This window comes from Copadichromis virginalis, linkage group LG11, assembly GCF_057382275.1.
Source record: "Copadichromis virginalis isolate Kocher_CV1m ecotype Utaka linkage group LG11, C_Virginalis_male_GT1.1, whole genome shotgun sequence".
Lineage (NCBI taxonomy): Eukaryota > Metazoa > Chordata > Actinopteri > Cichliformes > Cichlidae > Copadichromis > Copadichromis virginalis.
The window spans coordinates 15,020,646-15,042,906 of NC_140628.1; the positions used below are offsets into that span (position 1 = coordinate 15,020,646).

Below are 22,261 nucleotides of genomic sequence, written 5' to 3' on the forward strand. Positions count from 1 at the left end.
GTACAGGAACATCTGTGCCGAGTATAACCTGGAAGTCCCGAGGTCAAAATGGGAGATGCCCCCAAGGGTGGTGGAGAATGACCGAGCTAAGATCCTGTGGGACTTGCAGATACAGACGGACAAAATGGTGGTGGCTAACCAACCGGACATGGTAGTGGTAGACAAACAGAAGAAGACGGCTGTAGTGATCGATGTAGCGGTTCCGAATGACAGCAATATCAGGAAGAAGGAACATGAGAAGCTGGAGAAATACCAAGGGCTCAGAGAAGAGCTCGAGAGGATGTGGAGGGTGAAGGTAACGGTGGTCCCCGTGGTAATCGGAGCACTAGGTGCGGTGACTCCCAAGCTAGGCGAGTGGCTCCAGCAAATCCCGGGAATAACATCGGAGATCTCTGTCTAGAAGAGCGCAGTCCTGGGAACAGCTAAGATACTGCGCAGGACCCTCAAGCTCCCAGGCCTCTGGTAGAGGACCTGAGATTGAAGGATAAACTACCCGCAGGGGCGTGCTGGGTGTTTTTTATATATACATACATATATATGCCTTTGCTCCAAAGCATCCAACTCCTTGAGATGAACTTCATTTTCCTCAAGGCTGTAATTGAAGTGACATTAAAGAATGAATGTTCTTTGGATCATTGGAAATTTCATCATTGCATTTTGTTTTAATGTCCTATTGTAAGGTTTCTATGAACTTCAATGATTTAAGAAGAGTGGGTTCGTTTAAGTCCACACATGCATATGAATGTATGGATGACGCCAGGAATAGTATCTATGGTTAGAGCTGAAGCTGGTGGGATCCTAATGGATCACAGAAACAAATAAGTGACTTGATTTGTCTAAAGCCATATTTAAAACAGAACTGTGGCTGCATTCTTCATAGGACCACTCTTCTTATTGGTATTAATATTACTCATAATTCTACTGATGTATAAATCTATTTAATTATTCTGCTACAGTACATTAAACTAGGTTAAAGCATCAGCTTACAAGCATATCTCTTTTTCCCCCTCACTGAATTCTCAGACTACATTATTTATCTCTGCTCTTTGTCTTTCCTCTGTTTTTACTCCTGTCCTGACATGTCTCTTCACACCATGTCTAGGCTCCTCACCCTCCCAGGAACACCTGGACCCCAGGCTTGTGTGAGGGTGTGTTCACTGATCACACAGAATAGTTCTTGCCGTTTTAACACAAAGCTAGGTTAAGGTCTGATTTCATACTGCTGAAAAAGTTTGTGTTACAAAAACGGTATTGTAAGAATAAAAAATGCCTCGGCGTATGTCTCTTCAGATGTTTAATGTGTGAGTGCATATGTGCCTGTCTATTTGTTGGATGCGTTTTCTCTGATCTCCAGTGACATCATCACCTGTGTCTCTGTGGCGGCACAGCATGCTCGTTGCTAAGAAACGGGGTTAGGAGGAGACAAAGAGGGGGCTGCGGTGGGGCACATGATGCTAGAAACTGGACAGTCTGACAGGAATATGGAGACAGGAGGGAACTCCCTCTAATGTCAACTGTTTCTATGTTTCTTCTCTTTTTCTCTTTTGAAAAACAGAAGAAAAAAATTCAACTTCTCATGGTAAAGTTACTTCTTCAACAGGAAGTTGTCTTTCTGAATATTAACAAAAAGGATCCCAACAAATTCTTTCTTCTGAGAGGCATTAGCAGGTGGGGGGATTGACTGAATTTTTTATCTGGAGGAAGCTTGAAGTGAAAAGCTGTAAGTGAAACTGTGAATTGCACTTCATGTTTTCACAAACACATAGTTTTGAATTTCCCATCATGATTAGGGGCTATTTATGTGTGCATGGAAACCACACGTAAACATACCTACTTACCAAACCTTCATCCTTGCTTTCCAGATGCCCCCACCCCCCACCTCCTTATCCTCCATGTGTCTCCATCTCTAGCCAACCAACCCTAACTCAATAATACTGATCTTAAAGTGATTTGAGAGGCGTTCAAGGCAGACAGCAGAGGACAGGCAGACGTGTGGCCTTTCAGAAAGACAGCAGGGCTGTCTCAACAGTCAGTTCAAACAAGGAAAAACGTACCTGAGATCAGACAGAGGAAGAAAGAGAGACGTGCACAGATATAGACACTGCTGTGATCTGTATGTGTGTGCGTTTGAGTAAGAGTCTAGTGAGGAATGATTTTTTTTGTTTTACAGTTATTTTAAATACTCAGGTCTAAAAATGCAGAGCTTCTAACCTAAAAAAATCTCGAGAATTATCTTGGAGTCAAAAGCAAGGCTTGAAACATAACTAACAAAACTTTTCCCATCTGCTTAGTAATTCTCTGGCACTGATGACAGGGGAAATTATCTTGATGAAATCAATCCTAAAGGTAAAGGAAATCCCACAAAGTTTTCCCACTGAAAATAGGTCATGATGAAATCATCAGCTTCCAAGGAAATTCTAATGGGTGTCGAACTAAGCTGGAAACAAACAGGGACTAAAAGATAAATAAAGGTTCATGTTTTTGGCTTGAGCACCGTAAAAGGTTACAATAATTGGACATAATGTGCTTTGACATTTTTGAGACTGTGTGCTGAGACATTTCAGCCTCTGGAGGTGAGAGAGGACAAAGCTTCAGGACACAAGTGAAAAAACAGGACAATGTCAACCACGGCTTACATATCCATATGCAAATATCCAAATATCAGATCAGTGAACATTATAGCTGCTGAAAAAGTTAAATTACAGTTAAGTTGATTAAAAGAGGTTTTGTGTGAACTGAGTTTGTTAAAGATATTTTTCATATCAGGGACTGAACATGATAAACTGAGAGGCCAGAGGAAGACCAATAACTCTGAGAAATTATATTATTTTAAAAAAGATAATAAATGCCTATTATTTTCAAAAACGTATTGTTTTAAATCTAATTAGCATTTTGTTTTTCTGTAGGTCTTTGCAAGTTGTTACTCAAATATGAAAGACAAGTTGAAAATTGTAGTAAATCCAACATGATACATTCTTCATTTCCTCTCCCTTGTAGTTTCCAAGCTATTAGCAGGATCTTTGATAGAGATTATCAGAGCCCTGAAATCAATGAAAAATAATTAAAAAGCTTTTTTCTGAAGGGCAGACACTTGTCTGAGGGTGTAAATGTGTGTTTGAAAGAGAATATGAGTCTTCTGTATAAAAGCATGTTGTGGGTGATGGATATGTTTTGATACATTTGAACTAACTGTCTATGATACATACAGTGCTTAACAGATTAATTAGACCACGTCCCAATGTAAGGTTTATGCTACAGCTGCTCTAAATGAACAGTAAGGATAATTACCAGTATCATGTTTTATGTTTTTGTAATGGTTAATCCACCAGTATGTCTACACTCTTTAATCAAAATGATATTTCTAATTTTAAAATATAATTATATGTATATTATAAATATGAATTGTTTTTAATTTACAGTTTTACAAATTAGAAAAACAATAATTAATCATATTATTATATTTTGATTAAAATGCCAAACAACAATTATTTACTTGGATACCTGAACAGAAAAATTAGTTTTAGTTGTTTAATGTCATGCTTTAATTTCTGACTGTTCAGAGAAGTCCAATGTACTGGCTCGATATTAGGTATAAAAATGCAGATCCAGTTCAGTTAACTCAGTAATTTTTAATCAAGTTTTTCACAGATTTCTTCTTTTGTGACAGGTGGTCTAATAATTTTGTTAAGCACTCTATAAAGAGAGAATGAGAGAGCGAGAGCGAGCGAGAGATAGCGAGCAAGAGAGAGGGAGAACTAGAACAAGCACTCAGAGAGAGAGAGCCAAACCTTTAAAAATGAAATCTTTTAAATTAACTGTTGTAATGAGTGAAATGACCAAATGCACGCAGAGGCTTTTTCTAAGCAAATAAATGAGTTCTGCTGCTCACTCCGTGCGGGATGCTGCTTGGTGACTCATCCACTAGCTACATATTCTCATTTGCTACATAGTTGAAAGTAACTGCTGTGATGTGTGTTTGTTGCCCAGGGTGGTGATCAGGACAGAGAAGACACACAGATGTTACTTTGTTGACTAGCACGGGGAGTAATAAGGGAGTTTTCACATGAGGACAAATGTGGTGTGACAGACAGACAGAAAGAGGAAGAGATACGTCTAAGAGCTCGTGTGTGACAGTTTGTGTGTGTGGGTGGTTCAGGTGGCTAGAAATAATTAGTAAGAGGAATCAAAAATATACGAGTACACGCAAACACTGCCTCTCTCTCTCTCTCACACACACACACACACACACACACACACACACACACACACACACACACACACACACACACACACACACACGGTAGCTTCCAGGCACAGCCTTCAGTCAGATCATGTGATCTCAGGGTGACAGCTGACCTTGTATCCCACATGCAGAATCTCATGACCCTGCGGCCAAGCCAAAACATTACAAATGCATTTTACATAATTCATAGGGGTCTGCTGAACAATCAGCTATTTTTTCTAACTTCATGTTGATTTCCTAAAATGCATTTTTACTGGACCGACTCACCAACCCTGCCTCTTTTTTTAGCAGTAATCTCTAAAAAGACATGTATTCAGTAAATTAAATTAAATTCAGTGGGTTACATTCAGAGACCAGATTGATTAAATGGTAAATGGCCTGCATTTGTATAGCGCTTTTCTAGTCCATAGGACCCCAAAGTGCTTTACACTACATTCAGTCATTCACCCATTCACACACACATTCACACACTGGCAATGGCAAGCTACATTGTAGCCACAGCTGCCCTGGGGCGCACTAAAAATCCAATATCAACACACTTAACTTATTCTTAAGTATGGTTAAGTTTCGACAACTAGAACAACGCAATTAATGTCCAAATAACGCTGACATCATGGTTTAAAAATAACGATGGCAGTCAGTGATAGCCCTCAGCCTCCTAGTAGATACACCTAAGGTGTCAATTTGAAACTCCTACGTTGTTTCACATTCAGAAGATTTTCAGAACACTTGACCTCTGACCCCTGACCTCGAGTTCAAAGTCACTGAGATTCCAACTTGTCAGAGATTTTTAGTAGATGCACTTATGGTATCAATCTGAAAGTGCTCCATTACTTCGTTCTCAAGTTATTGCATTCACAAACTTGGGTGTCCACACCGTCCACCCACCTGGCAGGGTGAAGACAATAGGTGAGGTTGAACTGAGAAAGTAATCAAACCCGGGTTGCGGCTATGTCACATGAACCGTAAACTACTTGGCCACGAGGGCTGGCACTGGGCTTAAATCTTTTAACACAAAAACATTCAATGTGAACTCATTTGCTAGCAAAGCATGTAAGATGTCTACCAAATATCTAACTACTGCACAACTAACTGCCTTAGTCAGACAATATTTTACTGGCAGTTTAGTTAACATTTTAACAAGGTTTTAAATTCAAATGAATCAGTAGGTGGGCCAACATTTTCACTCAATTCACAGCATGTTCCTATTAATATTAAATTGTTTTAGACACATAAAATGTTGCTATTGTTTGTCAGGGTTAAGAAACTGTCGCCTTGTTAAATCCTGAATGCCAGCCGCAGCTGCTCAGTCCTTCCCACTGCTACCAGATTAAAATAATGTTTCTGTTTTGTCTGGGGAGCCTTAGCCTTACTAAATTTCAATGTGTTTTACTGCAGTACACTGTACTACAGGCTAGCTTTGGTCTGTAGTACAAATCATTCTGACTGTGAGACAAAATTGGACAGATACTTGAACAGAGTGAGAGGCAGATAGAAAACCAAAATTTTTTCCCTCTCTGCCTTGCTCTCTCTGTCAGTCTCGTTTGGGTGAAAGTACACGTTTTTTTCAGAACAGCAGCACAGTTGAACTGACTCTTGTGTTTGTATAATTTATACACATATATGTATGTGTCTATAATTCCAATATGTTAAATCTGCAGGGCGCTCAAATTACCAATATAGAACCAAGGTTCAACACAAATGGAACACAAAATATACGTCCAAAAAAATGTTCATGAGCTCTGATGAGTGTGTGTATGTGAAAATGTCAGTGTGTTCAGTTAAGCTTTTCAGATTGTCCGTCTGTGTGGATGTTTACTTACTAGTCGTTTAATAATTTTAAGAGCTGTACGTTGTGTTCGGGGCGTCTCAGTGTGCATGCGAGTGCGCAGCACATGCGAGAAGCTTCGTAAACAGGAAGGCGACAGGCAGTCAGGACCCTCTCCACAGTAAAGTTGGACCAGCAGTGACAGACAATGAACAGACTCCTCCCAGATTTCCTGGTTCTCAGCAGACAGCTGCATGGACAGATAATCAGTGAATACATGCAGAGATTAAAGTATAAGAGAACATGTTTCTATTTTGGATACTCAGGTTCTGCATCAAGTTTTTTACTATGTGTACTGGATCTTAAAATCTGTAGAATCAGTAATGGCACCCAGGTACCTTTTGAATCCAAGTAAAATTGGCAGTCAACAAAACATAAAAGTATCCTGTCTACAGCCTCTAATTAGGAATAAAGCTGTCCTTCCAGGTATTGGCATTAGTATATTTGATGATTGGCGTTCTAAAAATATAAGATTTATTTGCGATCTGTTTGAAAGGGGTAGTTTTATGGCCTTTAATCAAATTCAAATTAAATATAATTTACCACAGAAACACTTCTTTGGGTTCCTGCAAGTAAGGCATTTTGTAAATTCCCTTAAATTTCCAGCCAATCAACCTGTTTTGAATCCTATTGAAAGCTTTCTTCTTAAATTTAATGAGGAAATAATCACAAAAAAGAAATTTATCGCTCTTTGTTATGGGAAATTATTGTCTTTGAATTTTGTAACCACTGATAAGGCCAGGGTTTGGTGGGAAACCGACCTCGAAGTTCAGCTTAGTGCAGAAGCATGGTCCAAAACTTTTAGATCTGCCAAGAAATTGTTTTCCTGTAACAGACTCCAGGAAAGCCATTACAGAATCTTACATAGACTGCAGCGTACGCCAGAGTTTCTAAATAAAATTCATCACTCAGATTTCTCCATTTTGTGTAAAGTGCAATACGGATATGGCATATGGCAATGTCCTTTAATTACTAGATTTTGGAAAAGTATTGCTATAGAGCTTCGCTCAATCTTTCACCAGACGATCCCACTGAACCCTGTGCTGTTCGTTCTGGGTCTATCTATAGAAGGCCTTTCTCTGTCTTCTGTACAGATGCTTTTGTTAGGTACATTTAGCGAGGCAATGTGTACTGTTTCAATGGATTCAGAGACAGCCCCCCACTGTTACACAATGGTACAGAGACATGTTCAAGGTGCTGCCAATGGAGCGCCTTAGTGCCATCATAAAGGGCAATTGTGATGCATTCTGTAGGATATGGCGGCCTTTGCTTGATCACCAACCTCGTGACCTTGCTGTGCTATTACATAAAGGGGGATCACATTTTGTTTTTAAACACAATAATTAATGTCTGTATTTTTTTTCTCTCCCCCACTTTTTTCCTTTTTTCTTTCCCTTGACTTCAAATGTGAAACACTGTACATATTTTGACCCAGACATGTACATCTGTAACTCATGTACCTGTATTTGTTTTTTGTTTTTTTTCTCTTTTTCTTATTTGTATTTGTTGTGCTGATTTGTTGCTGTTTGTGTTGTTCCAAAAAAATCAATAAATCATTGTTAAAAAAAAAAGTATCCTGTCTGTATCCTCTGTCATTGTCAGTTTGAAAGTACAACAACAACCAAAAGATACTAAATGGGAGAATACACAATGAGACTAATAACAATGTGGCCAGAGTCCAAGGAGAATTTCATACCTTTACTTCTCAATTTTACATTTGATTCCAATCTATCCATCTATCTATCTATCTATCTATAGATATATGCAAAGGCTGGGGGTGTGTCAGCTGCTCGGTCAGCCTACTTTTCCAAACAACACTCGATGTGTCAAGTGTAGTGTCTGTTTCCATCCCTGGAGACTTCTTTTTTTTTTAAATCCCCCACAGTCTCCTCCTCTTTCATCTCTCTGGCGTAGACTTCCCAGAAGTGTGCTGCCTCATAGTACCCTCTCTTTTTGGCCTAAGTACCGAGTACTCATATAATAATGTACTAATGACTACTAAATACTCAGGGGCAAAAACATCAACATGTTGATGAGCATTCCAGCTGGTGCGATCTCATTGCAAGGCGCCATATCGTTAATCACAATTTTATTTGTGTTTAGTGTCAGTGGGTATGGATGTTTGACTGGCTGCAGAGATAACAAAAGGCCAACACTGTTGCAATGCTTATCTTTCTGTTTTTAGACTTCATCAGGTTCTGTGTTAGTACCAGCAGACACTGCACATGCCTGGGATTAATAACTGTAATAACTGCAAACCAATTACTTCAGTAAACGTAGACAATCATCAGTTTTAAATAGACACACAATATTCACGAAGCACACAGCTTTTCTAATTGAAGGAATTAGATGGTCCATGCACACATTTTCAACTGTCCAGTTAACTCCTACAATAACAAAGAAACACATACAGTGTGGTGCAGTGAGATATTTCTCTAGAAATATTTAGTCAAGATGCAGATGCAGCTGATTATTTTGCTGATCTTAATGGATTTATTTGGAGACCTAGTGTATAACTAAAGAATAACCTACTTTGAGCTGTAAAGGTCACTAATGTTTTGGTTACTGGCACTTTTATCTAATTCAGGTAGCATAATAGAGATGGACATGTGTTAACACTGGAACCCAGGGCTGGTTGGCCTGGATACAAGCAGGAAGCTGCTTTAGCCCAGGTGATATGTGCCCTATCCACCTGAGCATCAGCTCTGCACAACATAGTGCATTTAAAAAACATACATTTTTTAAATGCACTATGTACAAGAACACAATATTTGCCACTGTATCCAGCATATATTTACATGTATATAAACATGCAAACAGAAACAACCATAAAAAATATATATGCATACAACACATTTACATGCGCAGACATGCACAGGATCTGTGAGTGTTGGTCTCACCATGTGAATGAGGTGTGTGCTGAGTTGGCTCAGGGGTCTGTTGGCTCGGAGCAGCTTCTCTGCTGCCTCCGTCTCTGCTGCTGGACAAGATAGCCTCTGGCTCTATACACACGTGCAAAGACGCGCACATACACACACACACACATTATAGAGATTTGACAGTCAATAACGATGGATCCAGGGACCTGCCAAGACTTATTCTGACAAACTGAGACATACACAGAAAGACACCCTGATAGATGAAGACAGGGAATTGTTTTTTTTCTACATATTATGTTATTCTAAACCTTCTTTAAGTTCTCAGGATAACATAAGCTGAAAATTTTTTTGCCACAAAGTTATTTTTGCATCTCATTCTTAAGGCATCATCTCTTTTGCCCCTCATTATTAGCACCTCTGTGACTTACTTTGGCTTATTTTACTTTACTTCCTGCCTGTAGTGGAACTTCAGGCCAATTAGTGATGGGCTAATAACAGCACATATTTTGTCTCTTTCCCAAAGTCTCTGCTACGCTTGTCCTATTTTTTCCTTCTGTAGTGTACTGTATATAATCTCTGACATGCTCCCTCTTGACCAACTGAGTAATATTTTGAGAAAAACGGTCTAGTCACGTCCTTTCTCCTTATCAGACCTTATTACCCAAATGAATTTGGTTTGGGCTGAAGTTTTCTTTTTAATGAGCTTTGCATTTCTCGCAGAATTGATTTCCGCTGCAGATTCTGCTTGTTGCCTTTTCCATCTCAGTCTCTCCTATCTCTCCACCCATCCTTCTCTTTTTTCTGTCCTCTCTTTCACCCAGTCTTTCACCCTGCCTTCACTTTAGTCCCCCCACCCCCTGTCCGGGCATTAATATGTATGTGCTGGGCTGGGGTGCACACTATGGGGAGATGGGGGCTGATGTGTGTGTGCCAATCCGAGAGTGTGAGTGTGTGCGCGTGGATGTGTATGTAGTGAGGCAAGCTAAGGACAAAGCCAGCGGTGATAATGAGGCCGCAGGGACATAGCCAGACAGGCCCCTCTGTGCATGCTTGTGTGTGTGTGTGTGTGTGTGTGTGTGTGTGTGTGTGTGTGTGTGTGTGTGCGCGCGCGTCCCAGGGATTCAGGACTTCATACCCTTTCTCCTGAGTCCACAACTTCAATATTGCAGTTGCTTAAACCTGCTAGCTTTCACTGTATACTTCAAGGGGCACACACACTCAAACACACACAGACACATGCCTTCAGGGACGTGATACAAGGGCAACATTTTGAGGAAGTACACTTTGTGATTCTGTCGGTGAATCTGCACTCACCAAAGATGAAGTTGGCAAAAAGTGGTGAATCACTGTAGGACATACATGAGCCTAAAATGACCAATTTCACAAGATGAAGCCAAAAAAACCTAACAAATAACAATAATTTAGTATTATTTTCTAAATTAAGGCTTGTGGCTCTTTAAGGATGTCTTTGCAAGGACCGTTGAGCGTTTTGAAAGTGTGTGATACTGAAATTATGCCTGGATTCCTTAATATTTAGTTTTCTTTAAGTTTCTTTTAGGGGAATGGGCCCATAAAAATATCAAAAAACACACTTGATTTAAATTTGAATGATCTCCCTTTCATGATCTCCTTCTCTGGTATGCTCACACAGTTTCTAGTTTGGCTGCTATTTCAGTTAAACTCCTGTTATTTCCTCTTGCACTTGCACCTCTGCAGTGTGCGCACTGGATCTCTTCCGGTGTGACTCTTTAACTGAAAACTGCTGGGTTGTAGGTGGAGAACCAGCTCACATCACTAGCGATGATCTTTCAGACATGGCAGTTCTTGTTTGCTCTCTGTGCATCTTTGAGGACCATGATGAAATCACAAAGGGACATCAGTCAGCTGTAAAGTTTGTGTTCATCAGGTGTGTCTGAGTGTTCATACCTGCAGGGCAGAGCGGACAACAACTGATGTTTGCTTAAGGACGTTGTGAAGCAGTTCCAACAGAGCTTGTAGCACAACGTGGCCGACCTTCCTTCCAGCATGCTCCTCTCTATCTAGATGAGCAAGCGCAGCTTCTGAGAGGGTGCAAACCACCACCTCAATAAGCCCTGTGTATTCAAGAAAAGTGGAGAAGATTGTATCTGAACTATGATTTCTTAGTTTTCTTGATAACTTGTATTTTTGCAGAGCTTTGCATATGCCCAGTGCATTCTGGGAACTTGTCAGCCTATATAAATTGTTAACCTATTAAGCCGTGAACATAAAAAATAAGGATAATAATGTAAGAGAACCTAATTAAAGGACGGCTTTGTCACTTTAACTGCCAAAAATCGTTAACCAGTTTAATACAAATTGTATCAGTTAATATATTCTATATGTTATAATGATCTATATATTAGATGTTTGTCTTTTTGAGGCCCTGTGTTCACGATACATTTTATTAAACAAAGAGAAACAAAAAGCAATTCAGGCAATTCACGCACATTACCACAATTACATTATTACATTCACAAGAACATCTTTAAGTTCATGTGAACCAAAAATGTTTCTCTAGCTGGAAACAAATTAGACTATACCAATAAATATCTGTAACTTCAGGCTCTGATTCAGCTACAGAGCAGATTGATTGCCTATATGCAAGCTTAATTCAATTAACATTTTGTTATTACCAAGCTGCACATCAGAGGAAATTGTTTGAATACGACACTGAACTGTGCAGGGTTACAGTCCCTTAATGAGAAAGTACATAAGGGCAGCAGAGGCAACAAGGCAACTCACTACATACTCATCCAAAAACTCATTCTTATTGTTTTTGTCTGTTCTCTCACCTCACTCAGTCTCTCCCTACATAACTGTCCAATGTACAACATGAGGTTGTTACCTCTTGCAAAGCTATGAATAGCACCTACTAAAGTGCAAACCCATGTTATATCACTATTAAATTTAAAGTGACACAGAGGATAGTCACAGTGAAGACATGACACATGCAGTGCCCATAAATATAACAATACCTAGACAATCAATACGCCCAGATTTGTCCTTCATTTCTACTTCTGTGCACAAAAACTTAGTTATATAACCATGTGTATTAAATCATAGTCTTCACTAGGGAAAATACAACCAGTTTTGTTTTCGTCTTCCAACAGATCTTTATTTAGACTGTGGATGTCGTGTGTTTATTTTTGAGAGTGAAAGTGCAACACTGCAGACACTAGAAAGCCATTAAGTTTGCCTGCTGTCAGCGAGATGTACTGTTACACTGTCAAACAATCTCATAATTAATTAGACAAGCTGCTCTACTTTTGACTGTTCAATCAAAAAAGACTTGTCCTGTTAATGCAACTTGACAACACAGTCCCACTTAGATAGTTTGTGTATTATGCTGCTGATACTTGCTGATTATTACTACTCACCAAGTGTGCTCTTTTTAAAAAAGACAGAAATTATTCCTTAATTACACTAAAATGACTTTAACAGAAGCTTTTTAAGGGTGGACAAAGGTGGAAAAGTTACAAAAGCATATGCAAAGGTATGCATCAGCTGGCACTGAAACAAGCTGTCTACAAACTGAGTAAATGGACAATCTGTAAATATCACACCAATACCGCAACTACTGACTGACAGTAAAACACCCGCAGAAAGCTTTACACCTTGCTAAATCTTTGTGTTGTGTGTCAATGAAAAACACTGACTAGGAATGGTGTTAATGGAAGGTCACAAAAGCTGTCCAACAATAAATAAATAAAGCAGCACATTTCCGGTTTGCTTGTGGGACAAATATTTCATGGACAGATGAGACAAAATTGGAACTTTCTGGCAAAAATCCACATAGCTATGTTTGGCCTCGGGGCCTGATGGAGGGACTGATTAATTCAAAATTGTATCTTGAACTTTTAAAAGCACAATTCAGGGCAACAGTTCATGACCTGAAGTTTAGGAGAGCCTGGGTGATACAAGAAGACACTGACCCAAATCACACTAGTAAATAAACAACAGAATGGATGAAAGAGAATGAAAATTCATGTTTTGGGATGGCCAAGTCAGAGTGCTGACCTTAAAAAGTGAGATGTTATGGCATGATGAGGAAAGAGCTGTTCATTGAAAACATCCTAGAAATATGGATAAACTAAAACAGTTTTGTAGGAGGAATGGTCCAAAACTTTCTCCACATTGTACAAGTCTAATGAGCCGCATCTGCCATTGATGCATATTTATAAAGCCTAAGTGTTTACAAATGGTTATGGTTTCATAGATTCCTCTTCTTTCCTGGGGGCCTTATGACATTTTACGTCAAGGTCAAGAGAAGGTGTTAAGAAAAACATATGGGATGCAATAGTTTGCATATTTAACCCTAACCCTTAAAGACAAACCTTTACTCCTACTTAACACTGCTTCTGCTATGGCTCGCTGCTTCTTGTCCATCCAACCAACCATGCTTCCACCATCGCCTGCCCTTCACTCCATCTGTTCAGCCCTTATCCTCAGTCATCCTGAGTCCTACAGCTGGCTCTTCCAAGCAACACATCTGTTCTTTGTTATAAAGTTATGTTCTTGTGTCAAAATTCACATTAAAATTAAACTGAGAAAAAAAGTAATGGTAGCACCTACAGTCTTCGTGCAGAGGCAACTTTAACACAATCCATTCTTTTTAGGGGCTCAAAAGTAATTGGACAAAGAACTGAAAATAAAATCTTTCACTAGTAAAACCATTAGTAAAATCAATCATTTCTAATACTTGTTTGAAAACCCAATGACAGCCTGAAGTCTTGAACTCATGGACATCACCAGCTGCTGGGTTTCCTCCTTTTCATTCTGGAAGAGGTTGTTCTTGGTTTCATCGGTCCAAAGGATGTTTTTCCAGACCTGTGCTGCCTTTTTTTGATTTTTTTTTTTTTTTGCAAATTGCAGTATACCCTTTTTATTCTTTAGGCTTATGAGTGGCTTGCATCTTGCAATGAACCCTCTGTATTTACTTTCATGCAGTCTTCTCTTTATTATAGACCTGGATATTGATATGCCTGCCTCCTGGAAAGTGTTGTTCACCTGGTTGGCTGTTGTGAAGGGCTCTCTTCACCACGGATAATGGTGGTTTTCTTCTGTTTCTGCAGCGTAAGGATCACTTGTTTCACCTGCTTTCCATGCAGGTGAAACAAGTGATCCTTGTTTCAACCACATATTGTCTGTTCACAGCAAAATCTTCCAAAATGCAAGCACCACACCTCAAATCAACTTCTTTTATCTGCTTAATTGGTAATGACATAATGAAGGAATTGCCCACACCTGCCCATGAAATTGCCTTTGAGTCAAAGCCATTTCATGGCCAATTACTTGTGGTCCTTTTAAAAAATGGGCGGCTGAAACTTCTAAACCCTTCCTCAAATTTAAATGAAGACAGCCTCAAATGAAAGCTCAGAGTCTACACCAGGGGTGCCCAATCCCGGTCCTCGAGAGCTACCGTCCTGCAGCTTTTAGATGCATCCTTGTTCCCACACACCCGAATCAAATGAATGGCTTGTTATCAGGCCTTTGCCAAACACGATGGCATGCTGAAGAGGTAATCAAACATTTGATTCAGCTGTGTTGGAGTAGGGATGCATCTAAAAGCTGCAGGATAGTAGCTCTCGAGGACTGGGATTGGGCAGCCCTGGTCTACACATTATGTCCACTTATATAACTTCTGTTAAGGTCATTATATAACTATAAATATGTTTCTGTAAACAGGTAGAAAAACAAAACGTGTCCAAATATATATATATGGACCTAACTATAAGACAATGTTTTTCTGCTTATAGAATGTGGTGTATAATAGTATAGTATACCACACAAACATCTATCGTATTTTCGGCACTAAAAGGCGCACTTAAAATCCTTTAATTTTCACAAAAATTGACAGTGCGCCTTATAATCCGGTGTGTGTTATGTATGAATTCTGGTTGTCCTTACTGGCCTCAAACCGATTTTATGTGGTACATGGCACTCAGAAATCTGTCAAAAAATGTTTTAGTACGTCTTTGGTAAGCTACGAAGCCGGACCGGTTGATGGATTGTCGGAGCATTATGGCTACCGTAGTCAGGAGCCTTGTGGAGTAATCTAGGTCCAAAACTCCGCCCACTTCAGGTCCAAAAAACTGCAGCATCACTGAGAGTTAAAAACTGTCTAAATTCTTTCATCTTTAATAAAATGATCAGTGTTGCTGCTTTATGAGGTGTAACAATTAAGTTTAATATCCAGGCATCCATGAAAACAGAATGTAATACATTTAATGGAGTTAGAAGTTAGCAGGAAGTTAGCTCGCTAGTTTCCACCGAAATATGATATACTATGTGACTTTTGTAGGGTTACTGAAGTTGGACTAGCTGGTATATAATGATGTGCTACCTGATTGCTAGCGACACAGCTATGTTAGCATAACAAACACAGTGAAGCTGCAGGATGAATGCTAATTTCTTCCACTTGATAAAAGTTAATGTGAAGGTTCCCGATGGTTGGGGACAAATGCAATCGCATGGCAGGATTCTGTAAACTTCAGTCAGGAGAACAACTAAGATAATCCATCCACAATACGAGGTTAGTCATTAATATACTGCAACAACAAGAGAATAGAGCAGCTGCGAGAAAATTCAACGTTAATGAATCACTGGTACGGAAGTGGAGGAAGCAAGAAGAATGAGTTGAGTAAAATTTGACTTATCTGACTGTTTTGTTTCACTGTTTTTGTTTTCACTTAGTGCGCCTTATACAGTACATCGAGATGGGCATGTAGAGAAGTGGGGCCAGGAACTTGCTCTGAATTCTAACAATTAAAATTAAAAATGTCAAAAATGTGTAAATGTAACTTTTTTAGTTTAAGTCCAGGTGAATATTACTCAAAAAAAAAGAAGAAAAAAGAAAGAAAGATGTACATATAATTAATAAATATTATTTTAGCTGACTTTAATTCTGTGTACCATAACTCTATGTGATATTTCCTATGATAACAGACCTTTGGACCACACAATGTTTATGCTTCCAAATCTTCCATGTCAAAGTTTCAAATATAACCTGCCCGATATGCCTTTTCTGCCTGAGTACCCCTAATGTTAATGTAAACTGACTTTAGGGAACCAACATATAGTTAATGATGTGTTATTTATGCCAGTTAGCTACCAAGTCTGTTGTCTAAATTTATAGCATAAACAGAAAAACCCATGCTTCTCAAGCCATTTTTTCCACCCAGCCAGATTATCTGATTTTATTGTTTTATTATTATTATTTAAGGTGGCTACCTACCCAAACGGTTGTTTTTCATTCTTTCTGATCTGTAGAGACATGCATGGTAATCTTTTCTATTTTTCTGGGTCTGTAGAGACTCTGAAGACATGTAACTTTATGCAAAGACAATGAAACAATGAAATACTGCACCCTTAATTAACAAAGACAGATTTTTATGGTATAAATTATGCTTGGGGGGCATTATTTTTGACTGGACACATATGGACACAGTGTGAACTATTAGAGAATGCATTTGGGAAATTATGCTGAAACCAATTTGAAACGGGAATTTATAAATGCAAATTGAAAGAAACTAGATAACATCGTTGCAGAAGAGGTTTTCTGAAATATCTCAGTTTCTTACAAGGGTCAAGAGAAATAATGAAAAATGAAGTGTGATGGATTTAACCTTGAGAGGCACCACAGTGACTGTCAAGAACTCTGAAGACAAACAGAGCCCCTGAGAAGCTCTTTAATTAATTAAAAGGATAAGCACACTTTAACTAACACTCGGCCCAGGACCAAACTCAAGGTTCACTCAGGGTGCAAACATTTCTGAACTGTTGGGCTGAATTTCTGAGCTTGACATGCTCTAGATGTGACCATTTCCTTATTAAATAACAGCCTGCATGCCAGTGTGCCTGCAAAATTGGTCTCAAATTTATTCTCGGCAGAGAAGCCCTAGGCTTTATATCCGTGTATGATCAGATTAGAGACTAAACTTTCTTCCTTAGTCTGCTGCATGTTTTCAAATTAAAGCCGATCATCCATTATCACCTAAAATATTTACTCTGTTTAGAAATCTCACACTAAGGCATCAAGTTATTCTTCCCTCTTGCATCCCAAAATCTCTTCTGCTATCAAACTGTCACTCATCTTAACCTCCAATTTTCTCCTCTAGCGTGTTATCCCTTGCTGTCTCCAACCCAGATTCAACACATTCTCGCTCTCTGTGTGTCCCATGCTTCCCTCTCTCACCTTCATGCTACCCTTTTTACCTCCTATTTTGCTTTTCTGCCTCCATCATTTTCCATCCCTTTTCTCTTTCATGCTTTTGTGCCATCTTCTTTTTTTCCTCCGTTGTTCTGTTCTTCCTCTCTATCTCTGTTTCTCTCCCTCTTTGCTTCCTCTGTCTTCATTCCCCAGGGGGTATTATCTCAGTCGGAGGCAAATCTGCCCAATTATAAACCTCATCTCCCCAACTCTCTCTCTCTTACGCACACAAATATGAGGTTTTCCTGCATTCACTGCTGCACACACACCCTCTTCTCACAGATACACAGAAGCAGAAGCACAAATACAGTTACACAGGCACAAAAAAACCACCTCCCTATTTTTCTCTTCTTCACTGTCTATTTCACTGCCTCCTAACACACACACACACACACACACACACACACACACACACACACACACACACACACACACACACACACACACACACACACACACACACACACACACACACACACACACACACACACACACACGAACAAGAACACCACCCTTCCCCTCCTCCCTCTGTCACACCTTAAAAACCCAATTATACACGCTTCCTCCCTTTTCCTCTTCTTTCCTTCTCTCCCTTTCCCTTCGTTCTTGCCATCACCACACTCATCTGGAGGGACCACAAGGAAAACAAGGGAGGAAGACGAGAAGGCAGAACAGGAGCCCAAAATAGAGGAGATGGGAGAGGGTAAAACTGGGAACAGACGCGAGGAAGGAAAGGAAATGAGGGGCCAAGATGTGAGCTGAGTAGATTGGAAAAGTGGCTGATAGCACGAGACAAAAAGGAGAGGAGGAGAGGAGGGAACAGAACAAGAGGAGAGGAGTGGAGATAGCGTTAATTGCCAGGCCAGTATTAGTGCTGTGTTGACAGATTCTTGTTGAGAGAGGTGCTGATTGGATGATAATGATGCTGACTTCAAGACTGCTGCATTGCTGACCCAATGGAAACAGAGGGAGAGGAGGAGTTAGTATGCAAGTATATAAAGATGGACAAAATGAAACAGAATGATGAGTGAATAAAAAAGAAAGAAAGAAATGAACACAGTCCTCAAATAGAAACTTGAGAAAATGTGTGTTATTGTGGTGTTGCAATCACACTGTTGAACTGTGGGTCCCGAAACATTTACACACACACACACACACACACACACACACACACACACACACACACACACACACACACACACACACACACACACACACACACACACACACACACAAATATTCTGGGCAGGCATCCACAGTGTACCAAAGCTTTGTGCCTCACTATTGCTTCCTCCTAATTAAAGTCCTAATCCCCAACTAACTCTTCATGGCCAGAATAGGCCTAAACTAGACTTCTGAACAATGTCCTCACACCAAGAGAACAAAAAACATGAATTTGACTTCTCCCTAAGGATCCCCTGGAATCACTTGCAATTGACAGGAAAATCTCAGATTATTCACAGTAGCTGAGAGACAAAAAGCATGGCCTCCGCCTCAGGCACACACAGCCAAGGTTGCTGACCTGAATAAGCATTACACTACAATGTGGTCGGGTATCAGGGATGTCAACAAGTAACATAACAATCACTAATGTGAGCAGAACAGATGCCTTTCGATGACTAAGTGTCCTTGATAATAGTACATGTGTTGCAACACAATGCAGGAAAATATAAGAAGAATTTAGTACCTTTTAAAGGAGAGAAAATCTAGATCTTTCTCTCCATGAGGAATTCAGACACACTCTACCTTGTTGATACAGTGGTTGCTGATCCTGGATTGTGCCCTCACTAAGATTGCAGAGCAAAACAACTGCGTTTTGGACTATCCCACTGATAACGTTACTTCTATTGGCCTAGAAAAACAGGAGACAGACACAGGATAAGTAAATTACAGGTTTGCTTATAACATTTCACAATTAACCCAAAACAGCTAATATCTAACATGGTTTTGTCATCATTTTGTTATTTATACTGCATATACTGTCTTGAGAACACAGTTAATTATTTAATAAAGTAGTGGATTGTTTTATTAAAAAAGGTGCCTTTATTTATTTGTTTTTAAAGACTGAAAGTGTAATCTTCACCTCCCTCTTACCCATCCTATTTACTCCTCTTACTTCATCTTTCTCCTCTTTTCAAAATATTCTCTCCTCCCTCCTACAGTAATTCACTTCTCCTTCCCCCTTCTGCCCCCACTTCACTATTTGATCCTCTCTGAGATACACCAGCTCTGCCTGCAGGGTTGGTGCACATCGGTGTGATCTGTGTACGTGGTGATTAGCCTGGCTAGTACTCATCATGTGCAATTGCCTGCGGCTGGAGACAATGACATCAGTTTGTGCTGAGGACAAACTGCCTGTCAGGAGCCACAAATGACAAAGCTAAACTATTTTGATCTTTAAAGACTAAAAAGCTATAAAAATACTGCACTGTACTGTACGTTCTCACTAAAAGCATAAAGCTGACAATGGACAGTGAGGAACGGCAAACCAAAGTTTAACTTGGACCTTGCACATGAAGGGATAAGTATCTGACTTGCATAAGCGGTGTAGCTGCACTGTGAACACTTTCAGCCAGGCAGGATTTGTTAAAGCATTTACTGCAAGCATTCCCCTCTGATCAGTCTTTTGCCACCTCAGGCACGGCTAACACCCCGTTCAGAGCCGTGGTCTAACCAGCATCCTGAGGTCCTTTCATGTCTGAAGCAGAACTACTACATCATTTAGACAAATACAATTAGGTGAGTTTCTCCATGACAAGTGTGATCACCAGCGACAGGTGTAATCAATCTACATCAGAGAGTTTCAGGGAGTATAAATCAATTCAAATGTGAGCAATATAGACGGCACTAATGGATCCAGACATGACTGGTTCAGGCAGGAGTAAACAATCAGGAGACGAGTTAATCAGGCTGTTGGACAGCAGTGTTTAAAATTCTGTATCAGCTAGCTGGGGCTGGACAGGCAGCCATGCAGAACAGAGTTATTGAGTGTGCGCGTTTGTGTGAGTGCATGTGTTTGTGTGAAGCATAAATTAGAGCTGGTTTGGTTGTACTGTGTTGGTGGGTGCATTAAATTGTTCGCATGCAAAAAGGGTCAGGTGAAATGGTTTACTGGAAACACTGTTATGGCTCACTGAGAACAGACGAGTGCCATGTGTTTGCGTGCAAGCCCTTGTACATGATCTTAATAGCAGAGTTCATCTTTCCACTCTATTAGCCGTTCCTCCTCTCTGCTGCTGACCTGCCAGTCAATTACACCAGCCCTCTAATAGGTCAACATTATTCAGACTAATTTACATAAACATTTGAGGGTTAGATGGAAGGAGAGACCAAAAAGAAGGAAACAGACATAATAGACTGAATATAAACAGAATAGAAATGCTACAATAATACAAACTTTGATGAGCTTATTTTAAAACTGCACTGAATTTACTGACCAGTTTGACTGGTAAAGTAATTTAGATACTGCCTTGAAGACTAAATGATGAAACATGACTGCTTTCTTACCATAATGAGCTGAAAGACCATTGGTAGGATCCTACTACATTTGATCAACCTGAAAAGGAGAAGAAAAAGAGAATATACACTTTAGGTAGCAGCAGAAAAATCAGGGCAAGGAATTAATTTTTTAGATGTGCTGTTCAGGCATGCTGTTTGCACACACACACACACAAGCAGATAAAAGTGGCTATTTCATCTTCATTAAGGGTGGAGTTCTGGTACAATGACTTCCGTCTAGTACCAGTGGAATTGCGAGAAGAAAAAGAGAAGAAGCGATGTGAGCAGATGAAGTAAAAGCAGGTGAGAGACAAGAGGGAAGGACATGGAAAAAGGTGATGAGAGTTTAAAGCAAGATAAGGTTAGAAAAGATTACATTTTGCAAAGTGGAGGAAAAAGAGGGAAGATTAGAGAAGAGGTGTGAGGTGGAGGAGGTGGAGGAACAAACGAATGAGAGGAAAATGGAAAATAAAAAGGAGTAATGTGGATAAATCCACACTGAAAAGCTTGGGGGGAAGGCAAGAGACAGAAGAAGAAAGATGGAGGGAGGGAGATGGATGTTTATATTAACAATGACATTCTGTCTACTTCTTGATTGATCTTCTTTAAACCTCAATCAGTTACTGAGTGGGCGGAGTGTCTACATATATGCACGCACATTTTGTTTATGGGTCTTTGTGAATTAGTAAGCAAGAAAGCATTCAGGCAGTAATGTGAATAAAACTAGCAAAAATCAGACAGGTGTTGATATTCTGACGGTAACAAAGCCTGCCCACTGATTTATAAATCTGTCCATGTTCTAACTATGATTTATAGGTTCTCCAGCAGGATCATTCAACCTATGGAAATGTGGATTTAAACTTAAAAAACTGCCCTTTTTTTAAATTAGCAAACAAAATGTTCCACTTCATTACAAATATGGGACAGCATTTTATTGGTGTGCTGCTTCTAGAAAGTGAAAACAATGGCTCATTAACCTGGAGGCATTTTCATTAAAACAAACAAACAAACAAAGTCAGATGACTAAGTAAAAAGAACATCTGAACAGCAAAGAATACCAAATGATCATCTCAGGCTGTCCTCAGAGCTCAAGCGTCTTTTTTTTTCACCACTTACAGGTAATTTGTACTTATATACTGTCTTCTGTGAGTGTTTGTTCTTTTAGGTTTCCTTGTTCCATCAGATACTGATGTCCTCTCACCTACCTTGTATACAAAGAGCCAGAACAAAGCATGCATGTTTCATGATGATAACATATTCTCTACACCACTGCACGTACTTCCTGGGCATCATGTAACTATTGTTTAATAGTTAACTTTGTGGTTTTAGTTAGTAACATTAGATCCCTTCATGGTTACATTGTTAGATTTACTTTGGTGAATTGAGATATTCTGATGGATGCTGTCATCAGCACCACAAAAGTATAAGCACAGTGTAACTTTATCTTTAGTTGCAGTCACTCAATCTCCATAATCTTTACTGAAAACAATCACTGACTACAGGTGCAGGAAGCTTGAAGAAATGTGAATTTAAGGAACGTAATGAATTGCTGTTGTAGGTTCTCTTTACCTGCCATGGTGATG

General features: G+C 39.6%; 1 protein-coding gene across 7 annotated transcripts in view; it reads right to left on the reverse strand.

The window, feature by feature from the left end:
- ulk4 (unc-51 like kinase 4) overlaps positions 1-22,261 on the reverse strand; it is a 102,876-nt gene that overhangs the window by 10,212 nt on the left and 70,403 nt on the right. For 4 of the 7 annotated variants that reach the window (XM_085473273.1, XM_085473276.1, XM_085473271.1 and 1 more), the window contains 5 exons: positions 20,688-20,736; positions 18,927-19,032; positions 10,877-11,043; positions 8,972-9,073; positions 6,067-6,261 (listed from right to left, as the gene is read on the reverse strand). In XM_085473273.1, coding sequence (XP_085329399.1) covers positions 6,067-6,261; positions 8,972-9,073; positions 10,877-11,043; positions 18,927-19,032; positions 20,688-20,736 — 619 coding nt within the window. Of the gene's footprint in view, positions 1-6,066; positions 6,262-8,971; positions 9,074-10,876; positions 11,044-17,185; positions 18,129-18,926; positions 19,033-20,687; positions 20,737-22,261 lie in introns of those variants that run through there. The other 3 variants (XR_014923008.1, XM_085473274.1, XR_014923007.1) reach the window with 3 other exon arrangements.